Source organism: Aythya fuligula, chromosome 5, assembly GCF_009819795.1.
Source record: "Aythya fuligula isolate bAytFul2 chromosome 5, bAytFul2.pri, whole genome shotgun sequence".
Classification (NCBI taxonomy): Eukaryota; Metazoa; Chordata; class Aves; order Anseriformes; family Anatidae; genus Aythya; species Aythya fuligula.
Window position 1 is genome coordinate 32,146,333 of NC_045563.1, and position 18,005 is coordinate 32,164,337.

An 18,005-nucleotide genomic window follows, 5' to 3' on the forward strand; every position below is an offset into this window, starting at 1 on the left:
CAGCCACAGAGGCCTTGCAGTCAGGCAGCAAACACCCAGCACCACGCTCCGGCTGCTGGGACGCAGGAATCCAGCCCAGTCCAGAGTCACCTCAACCCCAGGGCCAAAACAAACACGGCGAGAGCCACCCACAGCCCGCTGCCAAAGAACCGCTGCTCGCACCGGGAGGGCTGGAGGTGCTTCCCTCCCTCCTCTTCCTCCTTCTCCTCTTTTTCTCCAGCCCCAGCATCAGCCCAGCTCCTGGCAGCCTTTGCCTCGACTGCCAGGCCCAGGCACGGATTTGAATTTCAGATGAATTATGAAGGCACTCGGTGAACCTCACGTGAAGGAGCATTGTGAGAACAGGGCAGAGCAGCGTGCCTGCTCCAAAACCTGCGGCCCCTGTGTGTCGGCAGGGACAGGAGGTGCCGGGAGCAGCACAGGGAGCCCCCGAGCTGCCACCAGCCAGGGGCCAAGCGGTCTGAGACCCGGCACGGAGGAGCAGGGCGTTCAGACCCCTCCGACCCTTTCTGCCACCACCTCTGCTTCCTCTGGCAGCCAGGGGACAGCAAAACTGGCCGGCGGGTGATGTGAAGAGCCAGGGGACCCTTGCTGGTGGTCTCTGACGAGGCAGCTCCTGTTCCTGCTGGCTCCGTGTCCCCCTTCCCCTTCGTGGGGAGGTGCTGAGCAGGGCCAGGCATGCACACAACCGCGGCAGCGGTGGCTGCAGAGCTCTGCCTGGCCGGATGGCTCTGACCTCGGTCTCGCGGTGCACCCTCCGCAGCCAAATTTGCAACAGCCACAGCTTTAAGGAGGTCAGAGCGGTGTGCGCCTTCAGCAGGACACACTCCTCGGCGGACAGCCCTCAGAAAACCTCCCACATCAGTGAATCCATCACTGAAGGGACCCCGCTGTTCCCCACACGGAGCCCAGCCCCCCCACTTCACCTCCCCCAGGCTGTCCCCTACCCTGGTGGCCGCCCCATCCCCATCCCACGGGATGGCTCCAGCTCCACAGCAGGCACACGGGGCCCCTGCCAGCAGATCCGCTGCTTAATCTCCCCATCTGCCAGCCTCTCACGGGCACGAAATCCCTGCGGAGAACACCCCCCACCACACTTCAGCTGCCCGCAGGCAGCGCTCCCCACCCCAGGCGATGCTCCCTTGCGTGGTGACCTCGGGTTTTTTGCAGTAAGAGGCTTAGTGCTGAATCTGAGCGGCTCCCGGCCGAGGCCAGGGCCAGCGAGGCAGGAGGAGATAGGGATAATCTGATGGAGGGGGAACTTTCGCATGGAGGGGCCGGCACATGGATGCTGCACGGCCCCCACTGCCTCTCCGCAAGGCCAGGCTGGCTGCAGGCTGTGCCAGCAGCTCGGGACCAGCCCCCGTCAGGTCTGGATGCTCCTGCCCCATGAATTTTCATCCTCCCCATGCTGTCGAGCCCTGCCCGGACTGCAGTGGGAGCCCAGGGGCTGGGAAGCAGGCAGGGAGGAGGCTCCCCGCGGACTCTGCCCCAGACCCACACCTGGGCTGCCAGCGACAAGCGAGCCGGGCTGCACCGGCACCCACGTTTCCTGTGGGAGCCGAGCAGCGCCAAAACCAGGGGAAAACCCTTCGCAACGAGCCTTTTTGTTAGCTTCTCTGACTTCCTGGGACAGAAAACCAGCGGGCCCACGTGACTTGCTGCAAAGCCACAGTGTATTTTGGAGCCTGAGACCACTCCTGCCCCACAAAGCTGCAGCTAGCAAGCACGGGGAGGGAGATGGGGCGAGGTGAACAGCCAGGTGCCGTCCCCCCACCCACTGCCACGTACCTGCCCTGGCCCCTGCCACTGCCGGTCCCTGCCGGGTCAGAAGGGCTCCTCAGGGAGCAGAGATGCTCAGCTCAGCTCCCCAAGTCCTGGATCACTGGGGGAAGCCGTGAGATGGACAAAGCTGGGGTGGGGTGGGCTGTTCCCAGGCACGGAGCGAGAAACTGCAGCCAGCACGACCTGCCCGGCAGGCAGGAGGCCCGGCACCGTCTGGGATAGCAGAAGACATCCTCTGAGCCAGCAGGAAACACCCGTCCCCTGCGTGGTGAGGGCAGGGCTGGCTGCTCACTACAAAGTCATCCCCTCCAGGCAGCAGGGCCTGAATCGTGGGCTGGAGGAGAGCGAGGCTGGGTGCCCCACGCGCCCGATGCAGGACAGAGGGCTCCGTGTCCGTACACAGCTCACCTGGTGGCCTCGCTGCGTGCCCTGGTGGAGTTTCACCACCTGCCTAACGCCCTGACGTGGATAAGAGAAAAGCCTCTCTTGTTCCCGGCTCCCAGACGGCGACTGCAGCTGCTGCCATGGCTGAGAGTTTCGACAGAAACACGAGGAAAGGGCACTGTGTGCTTTTGCAATGCTGGAGAGCTGGCCCGGGGAAAGCTCCCGTGCTCCGGATCACCAAGACAGAGGCACTTATTCCTGCAGAGCCTGGTGCCAGCCCCAGAACCAGCAGGACAGGTTTCGGTATTTCCACACCCTGCCCATGACCCCAAGCAGGTCCTGCATCCGAGCCGACATCAAAAAGCCTCTTGCAGAAGCGCCTCAGCTCCCGCCAGCCCCCAGCCTCTCTGAAAAGCAGGGTTTATGATCCCGAGCATCAGTCTGCAGCCTTAGCTCTGCTTCTGAGCTCAGCACCTCGAAGCCAGCACCCGTTCATGGCACCGAGCAAGAGCGGGGCTGAGAGCTACCTCATGAGCTTCAGCTCAGGGGGTCACCTGGGGAAAAGAAACCAGAGCTCCAAGGAGAGCGGAGCTGGAAGTTACCGAAGTTACAGCCCCACTGTCCTCTCACCACCCCATCCCTCAGCCCCTCGACGAGAGGACACGCTTTCAGGGAAGGCCCACGCCAGCTCCTAATCAGATTAGGGCTCCTGCCACCTTCTCCAGCCCCGGCACACTGCGCTCTGCAGGGCGGCTGGAGCTCACCTCGGTGCCGGAGAGCTGCGGAGCCCCCCGCCCGCCCGTCACCTGCGAGCAGCACGAGGCTGCAGGAGCGGGGAGCTGGAGGCTCCGCAGGCAGATGGAGATCTGCATGTGCGGAGGAGGAGGAGGCATCCTCTCGCTTGCTCAACAGCTAGTTGGCAGCGAGGCGCTGGGTGAAAAAGCCTGTCCCGAGGTAAGCTCTGCCCCGGCCCTGGCGGCGTGCTGATTTTAAAGCTCGCCAACCTTGCCGCTGCCACAGCCGCCTGCTTCTCCCTCGCAGCACCTGGGATTTACCCCACGGCTGCGCGAGGGGAAAGCGCACACAAGGCCCTGCGTCCCGCAGCCGCTGCTCTGGGGTGCGGGCTCGCCGCTCAGGCAGCTCAGAGGAAAGGGGACGGCGAGTTCAAGGGGACACGGAGGTGCCACCAGCACGGTGGGCAGGGGGAAGGCAGGAGGGCAGCCAGAGCTCCCCCGGGCGCTTCTCCCCCGGCTTTCACACGGGCGTCAGCATTGAGCAGAGAGACGAGCGGCGTCCCAGAAAGGTGTAGGCGAGCGCTCAGCTCAGTTTCTCGAGTGCCGTTTACCCGCACGCTGTGCCACCCACAGACCTTCCCCTGCGATGGCACGCACCCCCCCCGGCTTTCAGCTCCCAGCTGCAGTCCCACGCTCCCCTCCCTGTGGGGCTGCGCCTGCGGGCTGTGCTGCTGGCGGCCCCGCTGCACCAAACCTCTCCATCATGCTGGAGGGGAACACGGTGAGGGTCCCAAACCCTTTGGGGAGATCCACGTGAGTGGCTCCGCTCTCCAGCACGGGGCAGAGCAGGAGTGGGGGTCGTCCCCCCAGCACTCGCACGGTCCTCCCTCCCCTTCACAGCTGGAAGGGGTACACCACGCTGTTCACTTACACCACAAGAAACAGGGCACCTCGGAAGGAAATTTAATCCTAACCACCTATTATCTGATCAGCTCCAATCTCTTTATCAGCCCAATTAAAAGAATTACCCATCTGTGGCCCGGATGCACGTATTGTGCACTTGTCTCTGTCAGCTCGGGAGCCAATTACTCCACCCTCCTTTAAGGCAATTACAAGGTACAGAAATAAGCCCGTTGCAGCACCCAGGAGGCTAATGTGCCGTAGCTTCAGGGCAAACTCAGGGTCTCACTCCTCTTTTGCTTAAAAACCTCTCGGGATCCATCTGCAGCGAGATGCCCACGAAGCCCTGCACGCCAGCCCCGAGGACAGATGGGCTCCGGGGGTGTCAGAGGAGGCAAGAAGCATTTGGTGCTGCTGCACTCTCCTGTTTCTTGGATCCTCCTCTGAGGGTGTGCTCCTGCTGTTACTGCGACTGGCCTGAGCGACCGACGGCCTCAGAGGAACCGAAGAGCCAAGCAGCGTGTGCCCAGCTCAGGAGACCTCTCTCCTCGCAGCCAGAGCTCTCCAGATGCAAGGCTTCATCTCCCTGCGCAAAGTTTCCTTTCCACTTTTTTTCCTGGCCAAACAGGCTCTGGCTGAGCTCCAGAATCCAAGGGGGTGCAAGTTTCTTCACCAATCGCTGTTCGAAAGCGTTTCACGGATGAGTACTGACTGTACTTCTCCAAAACAAAGGAGAATAAGCACCTTACCCCGCAGTTCCCTCTGACGAAGTGGAACTCGGTGCCACCTTCTGCTCTGCTGTTGAGGTGGGCACGAATTCGGCAGCTCCCAGCCAATTCTCCTCCACGCCTTCGGCCCACTCTCCCCACCCACAGGTGCGTGCGGGGGTTTCTTCCTTCCTCGCGGCCTTTGGGAATTTCTTCTTCCTCCCCTACAGCTTTTCACAGCTCTGAGTGCTGTATTCGGCATCCAGGGGGAACCAAGTTCCTCCCACCAGTGGAAGAAGAGCAAGAGATGTATCCAAGCACTGAGCAATTCGAGGGGCATCTCAAGGCGCTCTGCAGGGCGTGCTGGCCTGGCCAGGTCCGTGTTTCCTGCCCGTCCCACACATCTGCACCACACAAACCATCCACACGTGGAGAATTTCCCCATTGTACTCAGAAATAATGGCTTGCTCAGGGACACGTGAACCCCCAGGAGCCAGAGACACCCGCTAGTACTGGGGAGAGGACAGAAACTGCAAGAAGCTCCACGTGGCCGCTGCCGAGAGCTCTGAAACCAGAGCAGAGGAAAGCAGCTCTCGCTCTGGGGTGGAGTGACCTTGCAAACCCTTCACTCCCAGCTCCCCTGTGGCTTTGTGAGGTGTGCTGTGCAGGCTGGCAGCAGGGCCCTTCCCCTCTGTATAGGGCCTGTGAGACCGCGCTGGGAGCACTGCCCAGTGCTTCCACCCCCTGTACAAAAAGATGCTGCAAGTCAGCAGAAGGCCACTGAGACGGCTGGGGCAGGTTGGACTAGATGGCCTCCAGAGGTCCCTTCGTACCTAAACTAACCTTGTTTTTACACACCTCTGGATGTGCAGGGTCACTTCACTTACATGGCTCGAGCATCCCAAAAATCAGGTGAGTGCCAGGACCCTGGGGAGGAAGCGGTGGCATGTACCTTGAGGACACCTGGTCAGGGTGTGTGAGCAAGCCTGGAGTGGGGCAGCTGATGTCCCCGAGCCCCCTGGGAGCAGCACAGGACTCGCACGGCCATGGCCTCACTGCTGCAGGACTGCCGAAATCATAGCTGGAGCACAAAGCACGTGCACGGGGATGGGGACAGAGCGGTGCTGGGAGCATGGAAACAAATCCTCCAGACACGAGGCTCTGACTACTCCAGGAAGGAGGCTGGGGTCAGCGAGGGCAATGCTTCCCAACTTCCCATTCCTCATGCCAACAGTTTGCAAGGAGAAAAACGCAAACTCATCTTCCTCCATCCCCACGAGTCCCACACCCTCGGGCGGCTTCGGCACACCTCGGCCAGCCGCCTCCTTCGGGCCAGCACCTCTGGGGGACCCGGTGCCTTGACAGCGAGACGCAGACGGCTGCCCAAAACTCCTGGGAGCAGACAGAGGCTGCCTGGAGATCCTCCAGCAGAGCCCAAAAGCTGCTGCCCACCTCGGCCACCCTCCGTGGGGTGCACCCGGGGCTCACCGCGCACCCGGGGGCAGGTGCCCAGCCCCGGTGGCGGCGGCCAGCTCCGTGCACAGCGGGGCTGCAGCACCTCGGGGGCTGCCCCCCGTGCCCCCTGTGCCCCCCGTACCCCTCGGGAGCCCCCTCCCGACCCCGGGGGCCGCTGCTCACCTGCGCCCGAAGAGCTTGAGGCCGGTGAAGCGCTTGTTGCTGTGCCGGCGGCCGGGCGGCGGCGGCCCCCGCTCGGGCTCGGCACCTCCCGATGCCCCGGCGGCGGCGGCGGAGGAGGAGGAGGAGGAGGAGGAGGAAGGCGAGCCGCCGGGAGGAGGGGGCCCGGCCGCCTCCATGGCCGGGCTGGGGGGCTCGGAGCCGCCGCTACCGGCCCGCAGCCCCGCGCCGCGGCTCCATGCGAGGGGAGGGACGGAGGAGGAGGAGGAGGGCAGGGAAAGGGAAAGGAGGGAGGGAAAGAGAAAAGGAGGCGGCGCTGCCACCCGCCCCGCCGCGCCCGGAGCAGGGCAGGAAGTACCGGGGGCACGGCCGGGCCGCCAGCGCCCCCTGCTGCCCCCCGGCACCGGGCACCGGGCACCGGCACCGGGTGCCAGCAGCACCGGGGGGCAGCCAGGCCCCGCAGCCCTCCCCCGTCCCGTCCCGGCTCAGGAAGCCGAGTGCCGGCCCCGCCGCCGCCCCCGCGCTCGGGAAGAGGCCCCGGAGCCTCCCGCGTCCTCCCATTGTTCGCCCGCTGGCCCCAGCCCCGTGGCATGGGGATAGGGGATAGGGGACGGGGCAGTGTCCGCAGGCGCAGGGCGCCTTCGTCTCTCCTGTGCCAGGTGGCGAGGGCAGCCCTCGGTCCTCCTTTGCATGGCAAATGAGCCATGGAGCTGGTGGTGAGCGGGGCACGGAGCCCGCACCGAAACTCAGCTCCTGGGGGTCTGCCGGGGTGAGGCCCCTGCTGCCAGCACGGTGCGGGGCGCGCTGAGCCCCCAGCCCCACGCTGCTCCGTTCCTCAAGCAGGAACCCTGATGGGAGAGCATGCAGGGTGCAGCTGGGGGCTTCAAATCACCCCTGCTCCCAGGGGGAAGGCAATGGGCTCACGTCAGCAGCGTCCACGCATGCGGCCCACCAGCATCCCTGCTGGCGAGGCTGCACCGGGAGAAGTGGAGGGGGCTGCGGGCGAGGAGCCAGGAGAGCCCAGAGGAACCTCTCCCCCTCCCCAAAGCGTGGGGTGCCAGCGCTCAGCCCCCCAGGACACCGTCTCGGCGGGTACCTCATGCTGGTGGCCCCTGCGGGGCTCTGGGGAACGTCCCATGAGCGGTGCCGCCACATCTGCCGCAGCACGAGCGGGTGCTGCTCAGCCGGCCCAGGCTTCACTCTCGCTCTTCCTCCCCCGGCGGCTGTTTTCCGGAGTCATCCCGAGGGCAGGTCCCTGGCAGGGCTCCGCCGCCCGGTCGCGGTGGCGTGGGCCCCGGCTTTGTTTGCACCCTCCACCTGGTTCCTCTCTCTCTGCACTTCCTGGAAGTGCGAGGGCGGCTGTCATTGCGGCGCCGCGCTCTTCCCCCCGCAGCCCGCGTCCTGGGGCGAGCTCTCCTCTGGAGGAGCCTCGCGAGGCCGCGGCCGGACGGCGGCTCTCCGGACGTCCTCCGTCCCTGCTCACCCTGTGCCGGGCGCTGGGGAGGGGAAGCGGCCGGGAGAAGCGGGTACGGGCACCAAAACTGAAGGCCCGGCCTCCAGAAGGTGAAGAAGCTGCCTCCAGTTCATAATCCATCGCCTGGGCCGCGTCTGCGGGGCGCAGCATGGAGGCCTGGCACGTCCCCAGCTGCAGAAAGCTCAGCTCTGTGCAGCCAGGCTCTGCCCGGAGTGCTCTGCCTCCAGGCCTTTGCACCAGGAGGGTGCCCATGGGGAGCTTCCATGGAGCTGGGGAAAGGCAACCAAGCAGAGCCGCTTCCTGGGGAAGGTATTTCTAAAGGGTGCACGGTATTCTGTTAGACTGCATCATCAGAAGGGGTTAAAAGCAACAAAAGGCATCGAAAGGCCTTGATCTCGCTCAGCTAGCTCTGAAACCGAGCACAGCCCACTTCACCGGTTAACGTGCACGGGGTGGAAAAGGCAGGTCCCGAACGCCCTGCTCCAGCTCAGAAACCTTGCAGAGGGAGGGGAGCGGCTCTGTCACCGCAGCTGCCACCAAAGTGGCTCGTGGGCTCTGCCGCTTTGCATGTGATGAGGGCTTGGTCCCGTCCGCGCTCTGCCCGCAGACATTTCCCTTTCAACGTCTCATGCTGCGGCGCTAACGTCCAGCCCTGTACCCAGGGGCACTGGGAGAAGCAGCACACCGCACCCGTGGTCACAGTGCTCCAGCCGCCGTGCCCCTGCCTGGGCTGGAGGAGGTCGTGCCAGCCCCTCTTTGTGGGTTTTGGGTGCAGGAAGATGCCTCATGGGAAGCGGTGCAGGAACCCAGGCCCCCATTGTTCATCCCTCACCATCCTGCTCTGCCCACACGAACCCGCTGTCTCGAGGAGTATCGTGACGCTTTGCATATGCACACATGCAAATCTGCACTTCCCAGGAAGGAATCTGATAATCTGCCCTGGGGTCACAACGTCCCTCCCTGCCCCAGGACCTGCTCTGTGTCTGTTTGTCCTTCCCTCCATGCAAAACCAAAACGAAAAAAAGATCCAGTTCTGTTTGTTGGTGGTTAGGAGACCAGCGGGCAGGGAAGCATTGCTGGGGGGGGGCAGGAGCATCCCCACTGTCCCTGAGCGGTGTGAGGCAGGGCATGTGGCTGGGGTTGGGTCTGCCCTACACCTTCTTGTCACCCCCTACCCAGGTCTGCAAGGAGCTGCCTGCTCCGTAGGGTTTGCCAGCGCTGCCAGCATCCCCCCGGCCGTGCCCAGGGTGCCAGCCACCTCCTCCCCCAGCTGCATGGAGGGACGCAGAGACAGATGTCTCTGTCAAGGCAGAGCAGGCTCGTCTTGGTGGGGATGAATGGGAATTTGATTACGCTGCTCGGCACAGCCTGGCTAACGCGATTAACGGGGCAGCAGAGAGGATTCAGGCTGCGGGAAGGAGGCAGCCTTGCCGCCCCTCTCCCCTCGCAGCCCAGCCGTTCTCCCAGCCCCAGCACTGCCCAGCTGGGACGGGGGTGCTGTGCACCCTCTGCTCCCAGGGTGCTCAGAAATCCCCATTTCTGCTGTCCCCATGCAGGGACTGACACCCTGTCCACCTGGAAGACAGCACTGGGGAACCCTATCGTGTACCCACACCATGGCTGGAACAAGCCCACCCTCCTCTCCCCTCTGCCCTGCCCTGCCCGGGGTGTCCAAGCTCGCCCTCCCTTGCTATTTACATTACAAAGCCCCTCTGCTCCGCTCTGGGTTATATTTAGCTCCCCGGCACAGAACAGCCTGTGAGATGTTGGCGCATCCTAGCCACCCACGTGCCGAGCAGCTGGGGCACCCCACATCCCTGCTTTGCTCCGTGGGGTGCAAAAGGCTGGGCTGGGGGGCACAGGGGGGTACTGCAGCCCCCTTTTCTGACCACCACGGGGTGCCTGTGCCAGGCACTGCTGCCCCACCGAGGTGGCAGGAGCCGGGGCTGGGAGCAGGAGAGCAGAGGTCTGGCTCCCGGCACGCTCCTTGCCCCATGCGTGTGGCCCGTGCAGCGAGTGCTGTGCGCTGTGGTTTCCTTTCTGCATAAACACCCCCACGGGCTGTGCTGCTGGGCGCAGCGCTGCCGACAGAAGGCCATTGCTGCAAGCCTCACCCCAAAGCGAGGCAGAAAGATGAGAGAGAGCCCTGAGCTGCTGCGCTGTGCAAGTGTTGAGCTGTGGGGTGCTGCGGGGCATTGCCCGGGGCCAAAGGAGCTGCCTGGCTGGAGCTGCCCCGGGCTGTACCCGCTCTGCGAGCTGGAGATGCTCCTGCCCCGCTGCCACAGCACCACGGGGACACCTGGAGCAGGAGCTGGTGTGACACGGGACTCTGACCGAGCTCCTTGGCCCAGCAATGCTGGCAGCGAGGCACAAATCCCGGCACTTGTCCTGGGCTTGCAGCGGTGACAGGGAGCACGGGGCCCTCCTGGCGCCGCAGAGGCACCTCCCTCCGGGCGAAATTGTCCCAGAATCTGCAAAGCCGGTGCACAAGCCAGCATCATTAATAAGCTTGGCACGGAACTGCTACTCAAAGCCCTAAATATAACCTGAGTGCTGAGCTCTGTTCCACCCGCCCAAGGCGCCTCCGTACACCACGGCAGCTATTTCTGGAAGGAACGTTATTTCCATAGGCTTAATATCATTTCTGCTCATTTCAAACCCTTTATATAGTGGCTAACGCCGCCTGCCCCTCGTGATGACTAATGAGTCCCAGCAGGAGCAGGCAGCCTGGCAGCAGGAGAGCTGGGGCCTCCCACCTTCGCTTGACATTGAGGACACCGATGATGACCATGGCCCTCGGAGCAGGGCCCCCAAACTCCAAAACGGGGTCAGGAAGTGCCTTTGGCTCCATGTGGCGGTGTGGTGAGGGGGTTTCTGCCACCCCCCCGTGCCAGGTCAGCCCAGTTCTGGGCACCAGCTGCTCCGGGCAGCAGCTCTGCCCCCGCCTGCCCCCCACCTGGCACAGGAACCAGGAGCAGCTGGTCCCAGCCCCGTGTGGGCGGCACAAGCAGATTTTCACCTCCAGATACTTCCTCTCCCGTTTTCTCTTCCCTTTGCCCTGCTGCCTTGAACTGGATGGTCGGGGCAGCAGCTCAGCCTCCTCCCTGGCACGGGGCAGCAGGTAGCTGCGGGTGCCCTCCACCCAGGAACACCCCAAGGAGCCCCACTGTGGGGGGACGGGAGGACAGAAGTGTTTTGGGGAAGGGCAGCGCGGGTCGGAGAGGATGAGCAGAGCCGCGTGTGTGGGGTGGCCGGGGTGGGAGCAGCAGGATGTAAACAGTCCCCTGCAACACCGGACAATTCTGGAGCGAATTCAGGCTGATCAAATTAGGTTGCAAGATGTTCCCTTCCTCCCCTGGGGAGGCTGGATAATTGCAGCTGGCTAATCCGCTCGCAGAGCGCACGGCGCACATCTGGAGGAAGACAGCGAGGAGAAGAAAATCCTGCTCGGCTGCTGCGCTCTGCACATCCATCCATCTCTCTTCCTTGGCATCACAGCGGGGCAGAGCCCTCCCCGGTCTGCTGGGCGCCTCATGGAGCAGTCCCAGGCACCAAAGTGGGGCCAGGAGCGCTGCCCCAGCCCCAGCTCCCACAGCCAGGCACTAATTTGGTACGGGCTCTGCCGCCCCTGCTCCCGCTCGCCACCCACTGCAGGAATAACAAGTGCCTGGGATGAGTCAGCCCGGGGCCCCTCCTGCTCTGCAGGCACTAATTCGGTTTCCCATTAGTTCCCATTACCGCAGTATTAGAGAGCAACTCGCTCCCAGTTTGCACGGCAGCCCTTGCAAGGGGGGAGAAGGGCTGCTGCACGCTTGGGAGCCGAGCCAGGAGGTGACTGAGTGTGTCCCAAAGCGCAAGAAACCTCCCTCCCAGCACAGCTCTGCACCCCGCGGCCCCAAATCCCCGCAGCAGGCACTGTATGAGCACCGCAGGACGCGCTGCCCAGGGGCACGCTTCATCCGCAGCAGCTCTGCTGGGCTGCAGCCGTGCTGGGGGAGCCACAAGCAGAAAAGTCACGCCGAGAGCCAGCACAGATCCTCCCCTCGCTGCAAAGAGCCCCCGCAGGCTTTTCAGCCTCAGCCCCTTCACCTCCGCATCCCTGCTCCCAGCTGGGAGGTCCCCATGTCCCCATGCGTGGACAGGGCAGTGGGATGGGGTGGCATGGCATGGCTCAGCGGGGCAGGAAGACCCCCAGGAGGATCCTACAGGGCTCGTCTGCTCGGGAACAACCAGGGCACAGCGATGCAGGACGTCTCGAGCGGGCAGCTACCAGTGGCCACCCCCAAGAGCCAGCCCTGACCCCGATGCAGCGAGAAACCCGGGTCAGGTCCCGCGGCACCCCTCCGCCCCAGCCCATCCCAGGGGCTCCTACCTGTAGGACACCTGCTTTCTGATGGCCACGTGCAGGAACTGCTCCTCCACCTCCGCCACCGCCACGGCCCCTCGCATCTCCTCCCAAGCCGGGTCCACGCCGCGGAGGCCCAGGCTTCGCTCTCGCCCGCTGCTCTCTGCACCCGCTGCTCCCAGGGGGCTCGCCGCAGCCCCCCTGGCCCCCTGGCCGTCACCCCTGGCCGGGGTGAGGTCTCTCCAGCTCCCGGGACCTTCTGCCATGCTGGGGCAAGACGCTTCTCCAGGCAGGGAGCTGCGCTCGGCTCGGTCTCCCCAGGGCCTCGGGTGGATGCCGGTGAGGCTTCGCTCCCCGGGGGAGCACAATCTCAGGGGAAAAGTAGCGGAGCCGCCGTCCAACTTTTCGCCGTGCTTTCTTTCGGCCTCTGGGCAGCACTTTGAGGGGCTCAGCCTCCGTCTGCCTCCCTGCCCTGCCTCAGCGAAGCGGAGGAATGGCGGGCAGAAACCTGCCGACGTCGGTGCTGCGGCTCCGAGGTGCCAGGGCAGCAGGGGAGCGCGGTGCCGGTGGGGAAAGGGGTCTCAGGAGAGAGACCAGGAGTGAAGGAGAGCCCGGGCTGCCTGCTGGGGGGACCAGGGCCAGGCGCGTCCCTCGGCGTCCCCTGCGGCAGCGGGAGAGGCAGGGAGAGGCTGGCAGCGAGGAAGGTGCCTGTGCACCGATCCTGCAGCAGCCCTCAAAAGACAAAGCAGAAAGCGAGCGTGAGCGTGTGCGTGGGGAGGGGGGCTGCGGGGAGCGACAGGAGCGTGGTGTCACCTTAGAGACACTCGGAAACTGGCACTTAACCCTTCGGGGGCCGGGGAGGCTGAGGAGGGTGAGGACGGCAGCCGTCCCTCACTGCTCACAGCCCAGCCTTGCCGGGGCTGCTCGCCCGATGAGGGTGTGTGCAGCGGGAACCCCAAAAACCTGCAGGACAGCAGCCCCAGCAGAGAAAAGGATCTGCTGCTCGGGGTCCCAGTCACTTTGTGACCCCGGTCCCAGCCACGCCAGCTGGGCTGAGAGACCCCTGCACGGCTCCCATATGTGCCTGGCATCTTGGCTGGGATTTGCTCTGCCCCCTGTTCACGCACCGGGGCTCTCTACCTGCTGGGCACGGGCACGTCGGTGCTTGGGGTCTGGGGCAGCCACCCGCTTGCCCCAGGGACCTGTGTGCTTTCCAAGACCGGCTCTGCAGCCCCCAGGCCCCAAACCCACACAGCTGGGACTTGTGGGGAGCCCTGAGCCCTCCTCGCAGTGTGACTCAGCCTCTCCAGCCCCCACAGTGGGATTGTTCCCCCCACAGCCTTCCCCTGGACACATGGGGGAGCTCCGTGCCTGGTGCCTCCTGCTCACAGGGTGTCCCCCTACATGTCACACCAGGGCTTGTAGACCCACCCTCACCTGGGCTGGCCGGTCAGGGATGCAGGATGTGGGTCTTCCTCTGGGGTTTATGACACATGCCCAGGGCCCCCGGAGCTGCAGTGCCTCTTGTCGAGTGCCTCTGGGCTGCCCACGGGGCTGTTCCTGCACTACGGGAAGCCTCTATGGGAGGAGAAGCAGGGAGCAGGGGATTTTGCCCTTTCCATCCTTCGGCGTGGGCACGTGGCACCGTGCAAGGACAGCTCGGTGTTTCCACACACACCCTTCCTCCTTTCAGCTTCTCCCAACACAGGCAGGGCAAGCACTCCCCAGGCAGCAACGTCTGCAGTGAGTAAAGCCCCGTGAGGGCGCAGTCTCCTCTGCCGGGCACAAGACAAGAAACCTCCACCGGGCCAGCAAATCCACACGGCCTCACGGCCCCGGCTCCATCGCCACGAACAAGCACCATGCACTAGGGGGTGTGAGGAGGCCTGAGCACCTCGCAAGGTAACCGAAAGCTCAGGCTCCTTGCCCGGGAGCAGGAACAAAGCCTGCGTGTCCCAGGAGGGATCAGCACTAGGACGGGCGGTATGGTCAGGTACAGCCCCGAGCAGTGACACCGGGAGGGAACACGCTGCTCTCGGGGAGCGGGGACGCTCTGCTGGAAGCCCTAATAGCTCACGTCCTGCTGTAACAAATCAATGTTCCCAGGGACCGCTGGTGGCCCAGCGGTGAGCTGCAAAGGCAGTGCTTTTTTTTTTTTTTTTTTTTTTTCTTTTTTTTTCTTTTTTCCAAGTTGGCCTGGTAACAGAGAGCAGTTGGGAATAACTCGTCTCTGCAAAAGGAAGACCGTGTTCTGTCAGGGCTCTTTTGTGCAGAGCTTGTACGTATTGACAGCGCGCAGCCTGGCTGGGAACATGACCCTGGAAGGGAAAAGCCCAGCCTGGAGCGGCAGAGCTTGGCCGTAGGCACCTGGAGCAGAGCGAGCGCAACGCAGCGAGGCTGGAGGTGACCTGTAAAGAAGGTGCCCCTTGCTCTGCTAATTCCCTCCTTCTGCTCTAATTACTTGCTGTAGCCACATTGGTAGGTGCAATTGGCTGGCTGTGTTTTGGGAGGCAGAGCGAGGATCAGAAGATCCTGATGTGCCTGCTTTGAGAGGCTCAGAGCTCTCTGGTAGACGGCAGAATTGAGAGGATTTGTCTGGATGAAGGGAAATTTGTGACGGAGGGGGTTCTGGTTGCTCTGGCTGCATCAGTGTTTAAATCATCCTTTTAAGAGCCTTCTCTTGGCATTTCAGAACATGAGTGAAGGGCTGGAGCCAGGCTCTCCCTGGAAGGCAGTGCCCCAAGAGCTCGGGGATGTTTCATGGGGGTGAGCCAGGCAGGAGCCCTTTGGATGAAGCCTGGCCACGCAGTGGGATGGTGGCTCCACATCACTGACCCGGGCAGGAGGCTGCTTTTGGACGAGATGCTTAAAAATGAGCCTTCGAGCAGCTCTGAAGCCCCACTGCCTCCTGCTTGGGCTCCCTTCCAGCCGCGGAGGTGCTGATTGTGAGATGGAGTCATTTCAATGCCCAAAGCCTAACAAACCCAGTGGGAGCTCTCTAGAAAACGAAGATTCATTTTCTGGACCCCCTGCTGCCTTGTGTTTCACACAAAATCATGACAAAACTAATCAGTTTTCACAGATGTAAATGGACTATCGGAGGTGCAGGCTAACAGGCAGTGGGGTCTCAAGCTGTTCTGATCTAAGTGCAGCTGTTCTGCTTTTAGTTAACTGAAGGATTAAAGATTTTTTTTTCTTTTTCCTATTTTTTTTTCTGTTGGGACAGAACCAGAGCCATGGTGCTATGAGCAGTGTCTTTGTTGTACAGACCCTGCACAGATCCTTCATCAGAGGAGCTCACTGCACCCCACGAACTTTCTTCCACGCTCTTCCACGAGGATGACGTTAGCGATATTTTGGAGAGGGAGAAGAAACGGAGCCGTAACAGTTCTGATGTGCCCAGAACTGCAGAAGACCTCACGGTGCTGCTGGAAATAAAACATGCCAGTTTGCTTCCAGCCCAAAGGCTGAGCACGAGGTCCTGGTGCTGAGCCAGTTCTGCATGCAGCCGGCGAGTGGGACAGCCGGGGAGCACGAGGTGAGAAGCTGTGCGCGCGGGCTGCTGTGACAGCCGTGCTTGAATGAAAGGATCCGTCAGCCCAGGATTGATGCTGCATCTTTTTATTTTATTTTTATTTTGCTTCTCTAAGCGAATGCAGAGCGAGTGACAGGAGGAGAGGAAAAGGTGGCTTGAAAAGCAAAACAAGACAAAACAAAACCAAAAACTGGAGGGAAGAGGCAGCTACTGGAGTATAAGGGGAAAGTGAGCTGCTAACAAGAAGGAAGTCCATAGATGCCAAGCCCGCACTAACTCTTAATAAAATACAATACTGAAAATAGGATCTGAGAGTCTCCAAAATACAATATCTTAAGGGATCGGCAATAATACAAAATAAGGTTCATTATGTACAAACGAGTTCTGCTCTTGGTCTCTGTACAACGGTGTGAGTGGGAGGCACGGGGACGTGCACGTGGACGTGTTGGGGTGGAGGAGGGCATGCTTGGACCCGGCAGTGGTTCTTTGCACTGGGGCGGAGGACGGGGAAGGCAGTGGGATGTGGTGACCAGCGGATCCTGTGTGAGCCCTGAGAGGAGAAGAGCTGTGCTGGAGCTTTTCTTGTCCCTCCCACTGGCCAAGCGTGTGTGGTGGCAGCTAGCTGTGTCCAAATTTGTCCTAAACGGCTTCGGGGGGGGGGGGCAAAAGCAGTTTTCAAAAGAGAGGAGAGAGAGGGATGTGAGGGCCCTTCCCTCACTTCTTCCAGTCCTTGAGTAAGAGCCGTCCCATCCTTCCTCTCCGGGGGAGAGGCTGGTGGGGAGGCTGGGGCAATGCAGAGCGAGTCTTGAAGAGAAACCAGCCAAGGGGGTGTCTGCTGTGAGACCTGGCGGAGCACACAGGGACTCCCGCGTACAAACACGGGGCAATCTGCTGCGTCCCAAATCTCAGGCCCTCAAGTCCCACATTGTCCTTCCAGCAAAGAGCAGCTGAGCGAATGGAGTGGGGAGACACTTGAGCCTTTCAGCAGAGAAAGGGAGGAAGAAGGGTCAGAAGTGGATGTCTGGGTGCTAAAGAGAACAGAACAGCCTTGAGATGAGGTCATTTCAGCACCAAACTTGGCAAGTCCAGCCCGAAGGGGGGTACGGCTAGAGGTTGGTACCTGTGGTGCCAGCACGGAGAAGGAGGAGGTCTAAAACAGTCTTTGGTTACCCTGGCCAATTCCAACATGCCACCTCTTTGCTGACAGAAGTACCCGTCACCAGAGATGCCAGCACGTCCTCAGTGGCTTTCACAACACTGCTGGGCACGCAGAGGATGTGAGGGGAATGATGGCTCGCTGACAGCCCTCCAGAGCTCGTGTCGATAGTTCCTAGGAAGACCCCATTTGGCATGAAGCAGAAGTGGGGATGGAGAGCTGTGATAAGGAGCAGGTTACGGGACTGAATTTCTGGCACCTGCTCTCAAAGCAAGGGGGTGTGCAGAACGGGAAGTGGGAAAGCCACTGACCTGGTTAGCGCTGCACTGCGGGGCCCAAGCTGGGAACAAAAAGGGAAATGCCACCCCTGCCAAAGCAAGGGTGCCGAGGGCGGGGAGAAGTGGGCTGTGGGTGAAAATTGTTCTCTGTTTCAGAGCTCTGGCTGCCCAGAAGCTGCCAGTAAATTTTCATGGTGGCTTATCTCAGTCTGGGATCTGTCTCCCCCACTCCGTTTGTGTGCAGATCTTTGCAGATAGTTGGCGTGGAAGTTATGTAGGCACATCCATCAAGAGAAAAGTAGAGCAAGGAAGAACTAGTTTTTCTCTCAACAGAGGCAGAAGTATACTAACAGATGGAGGGGAAGGAATGAGCTCAAACTCTCCAGAGTCATCTCTCTAGCCCCAGCGTCACCCACTCCTAAGTCCCTCAGGCAGGGCAGAAAATCCAGCACTCTCTCTCTCTCTCCTTCAGGTGCATCTGGTGTAGCCAAGGGGTACGTGCCTGGGGACAGCCCCCTCGGAGGCTTTGGGGAGTGAGCTGAATAGTTTGGGTGCCTCCCCCTGACCTCCCTCCACTCCAAGGTGAGCCCACACCCATAGGGTAGTGCTCATTCAAGCAGAAGATAAGGCCAGGAGGAGAGGGCGTCTCAGGACTTTGCCAGGCATTTATTGCTGGTTCTGGCAGTCCTGAGACTCCCCTCAGAGAGATAGATCAGTACCAAAGGGGGCCATGGGGAAGGGGAGGAGCTGAACCCAAGGCCGGTGTAGGAGTGTCTGAATGCAGTGTCCTCTCCTGCCAAGTCCCCTCAGTTGCTCGGTGAGGAGGGAATCCTGCAGTCAGACAGATGAGGCCTTGAGGTCCAGCAGCTGCTACAAGTATTCAGTTGTCTCACTGGAACTTGTCTCCCTGAGGGAAAAAAAAAAAAAAAAGAAAAAGACAAGGCATTAGTCAAGGTTCATTGCAGCTTCCTAAGCAAATTCACCTCTCTGCCCAGCTGTTCTGCTCTGACCGGGACGGAGCTCTTCCCTGGGACACGGGATGTCCAGCAAACCTGGGACCACCTGAGTCACC

At 61.8% G+C, this 18,005-nt stretch overlaps 2 protein-coding genes across 4 annotated transcripts in view; both read right to left on the reverse strand.

Moving 5' to 3' along the window:
- Positions 1 to 6,324, reverse strand: part of DGKZ (diacylglycerol kinase zeta) — a 39,512-nt gene extending 33,188 nt beyond the window's left edge. Inside the window, exon 1 of the mRNA XM_032189502.1 lies at positions 6,149 to 6,324. Within this exon, the coding sequence (XP_032045393.1) occupies positions 6,149 to 6,324 (176 nt within the window). The remainder of the gene's footprint in view (positions 1 to 6,148) is intronic.
- Positions 6,325 to 15,569: 9,245 nt separating this feature from the next.
- Positions 15,570 to 18,005, reverse strand: part of CREB3L1 (cAMP responsive element binding protein 3 like 1) — a 42,924-nt gene continuing 40,488 nt past the window's right edge. For all 3 annotated transcript variants that reach the window (XM_032188845.1, XM_032188846.1, XM_032188844.1), the window contains exon 12: positions 15,570 to 17,840. In XM_032188845.1, the coding sequence (XP_032044736.1) occupies positions 17,804 to 17,840 (37 nt within the window). In that variant the 3' untranslated portion in view covers positions 15,570 to 17,803. The remainder of the gene's footprint in view (positions 17,841 to 18,005) is intronic.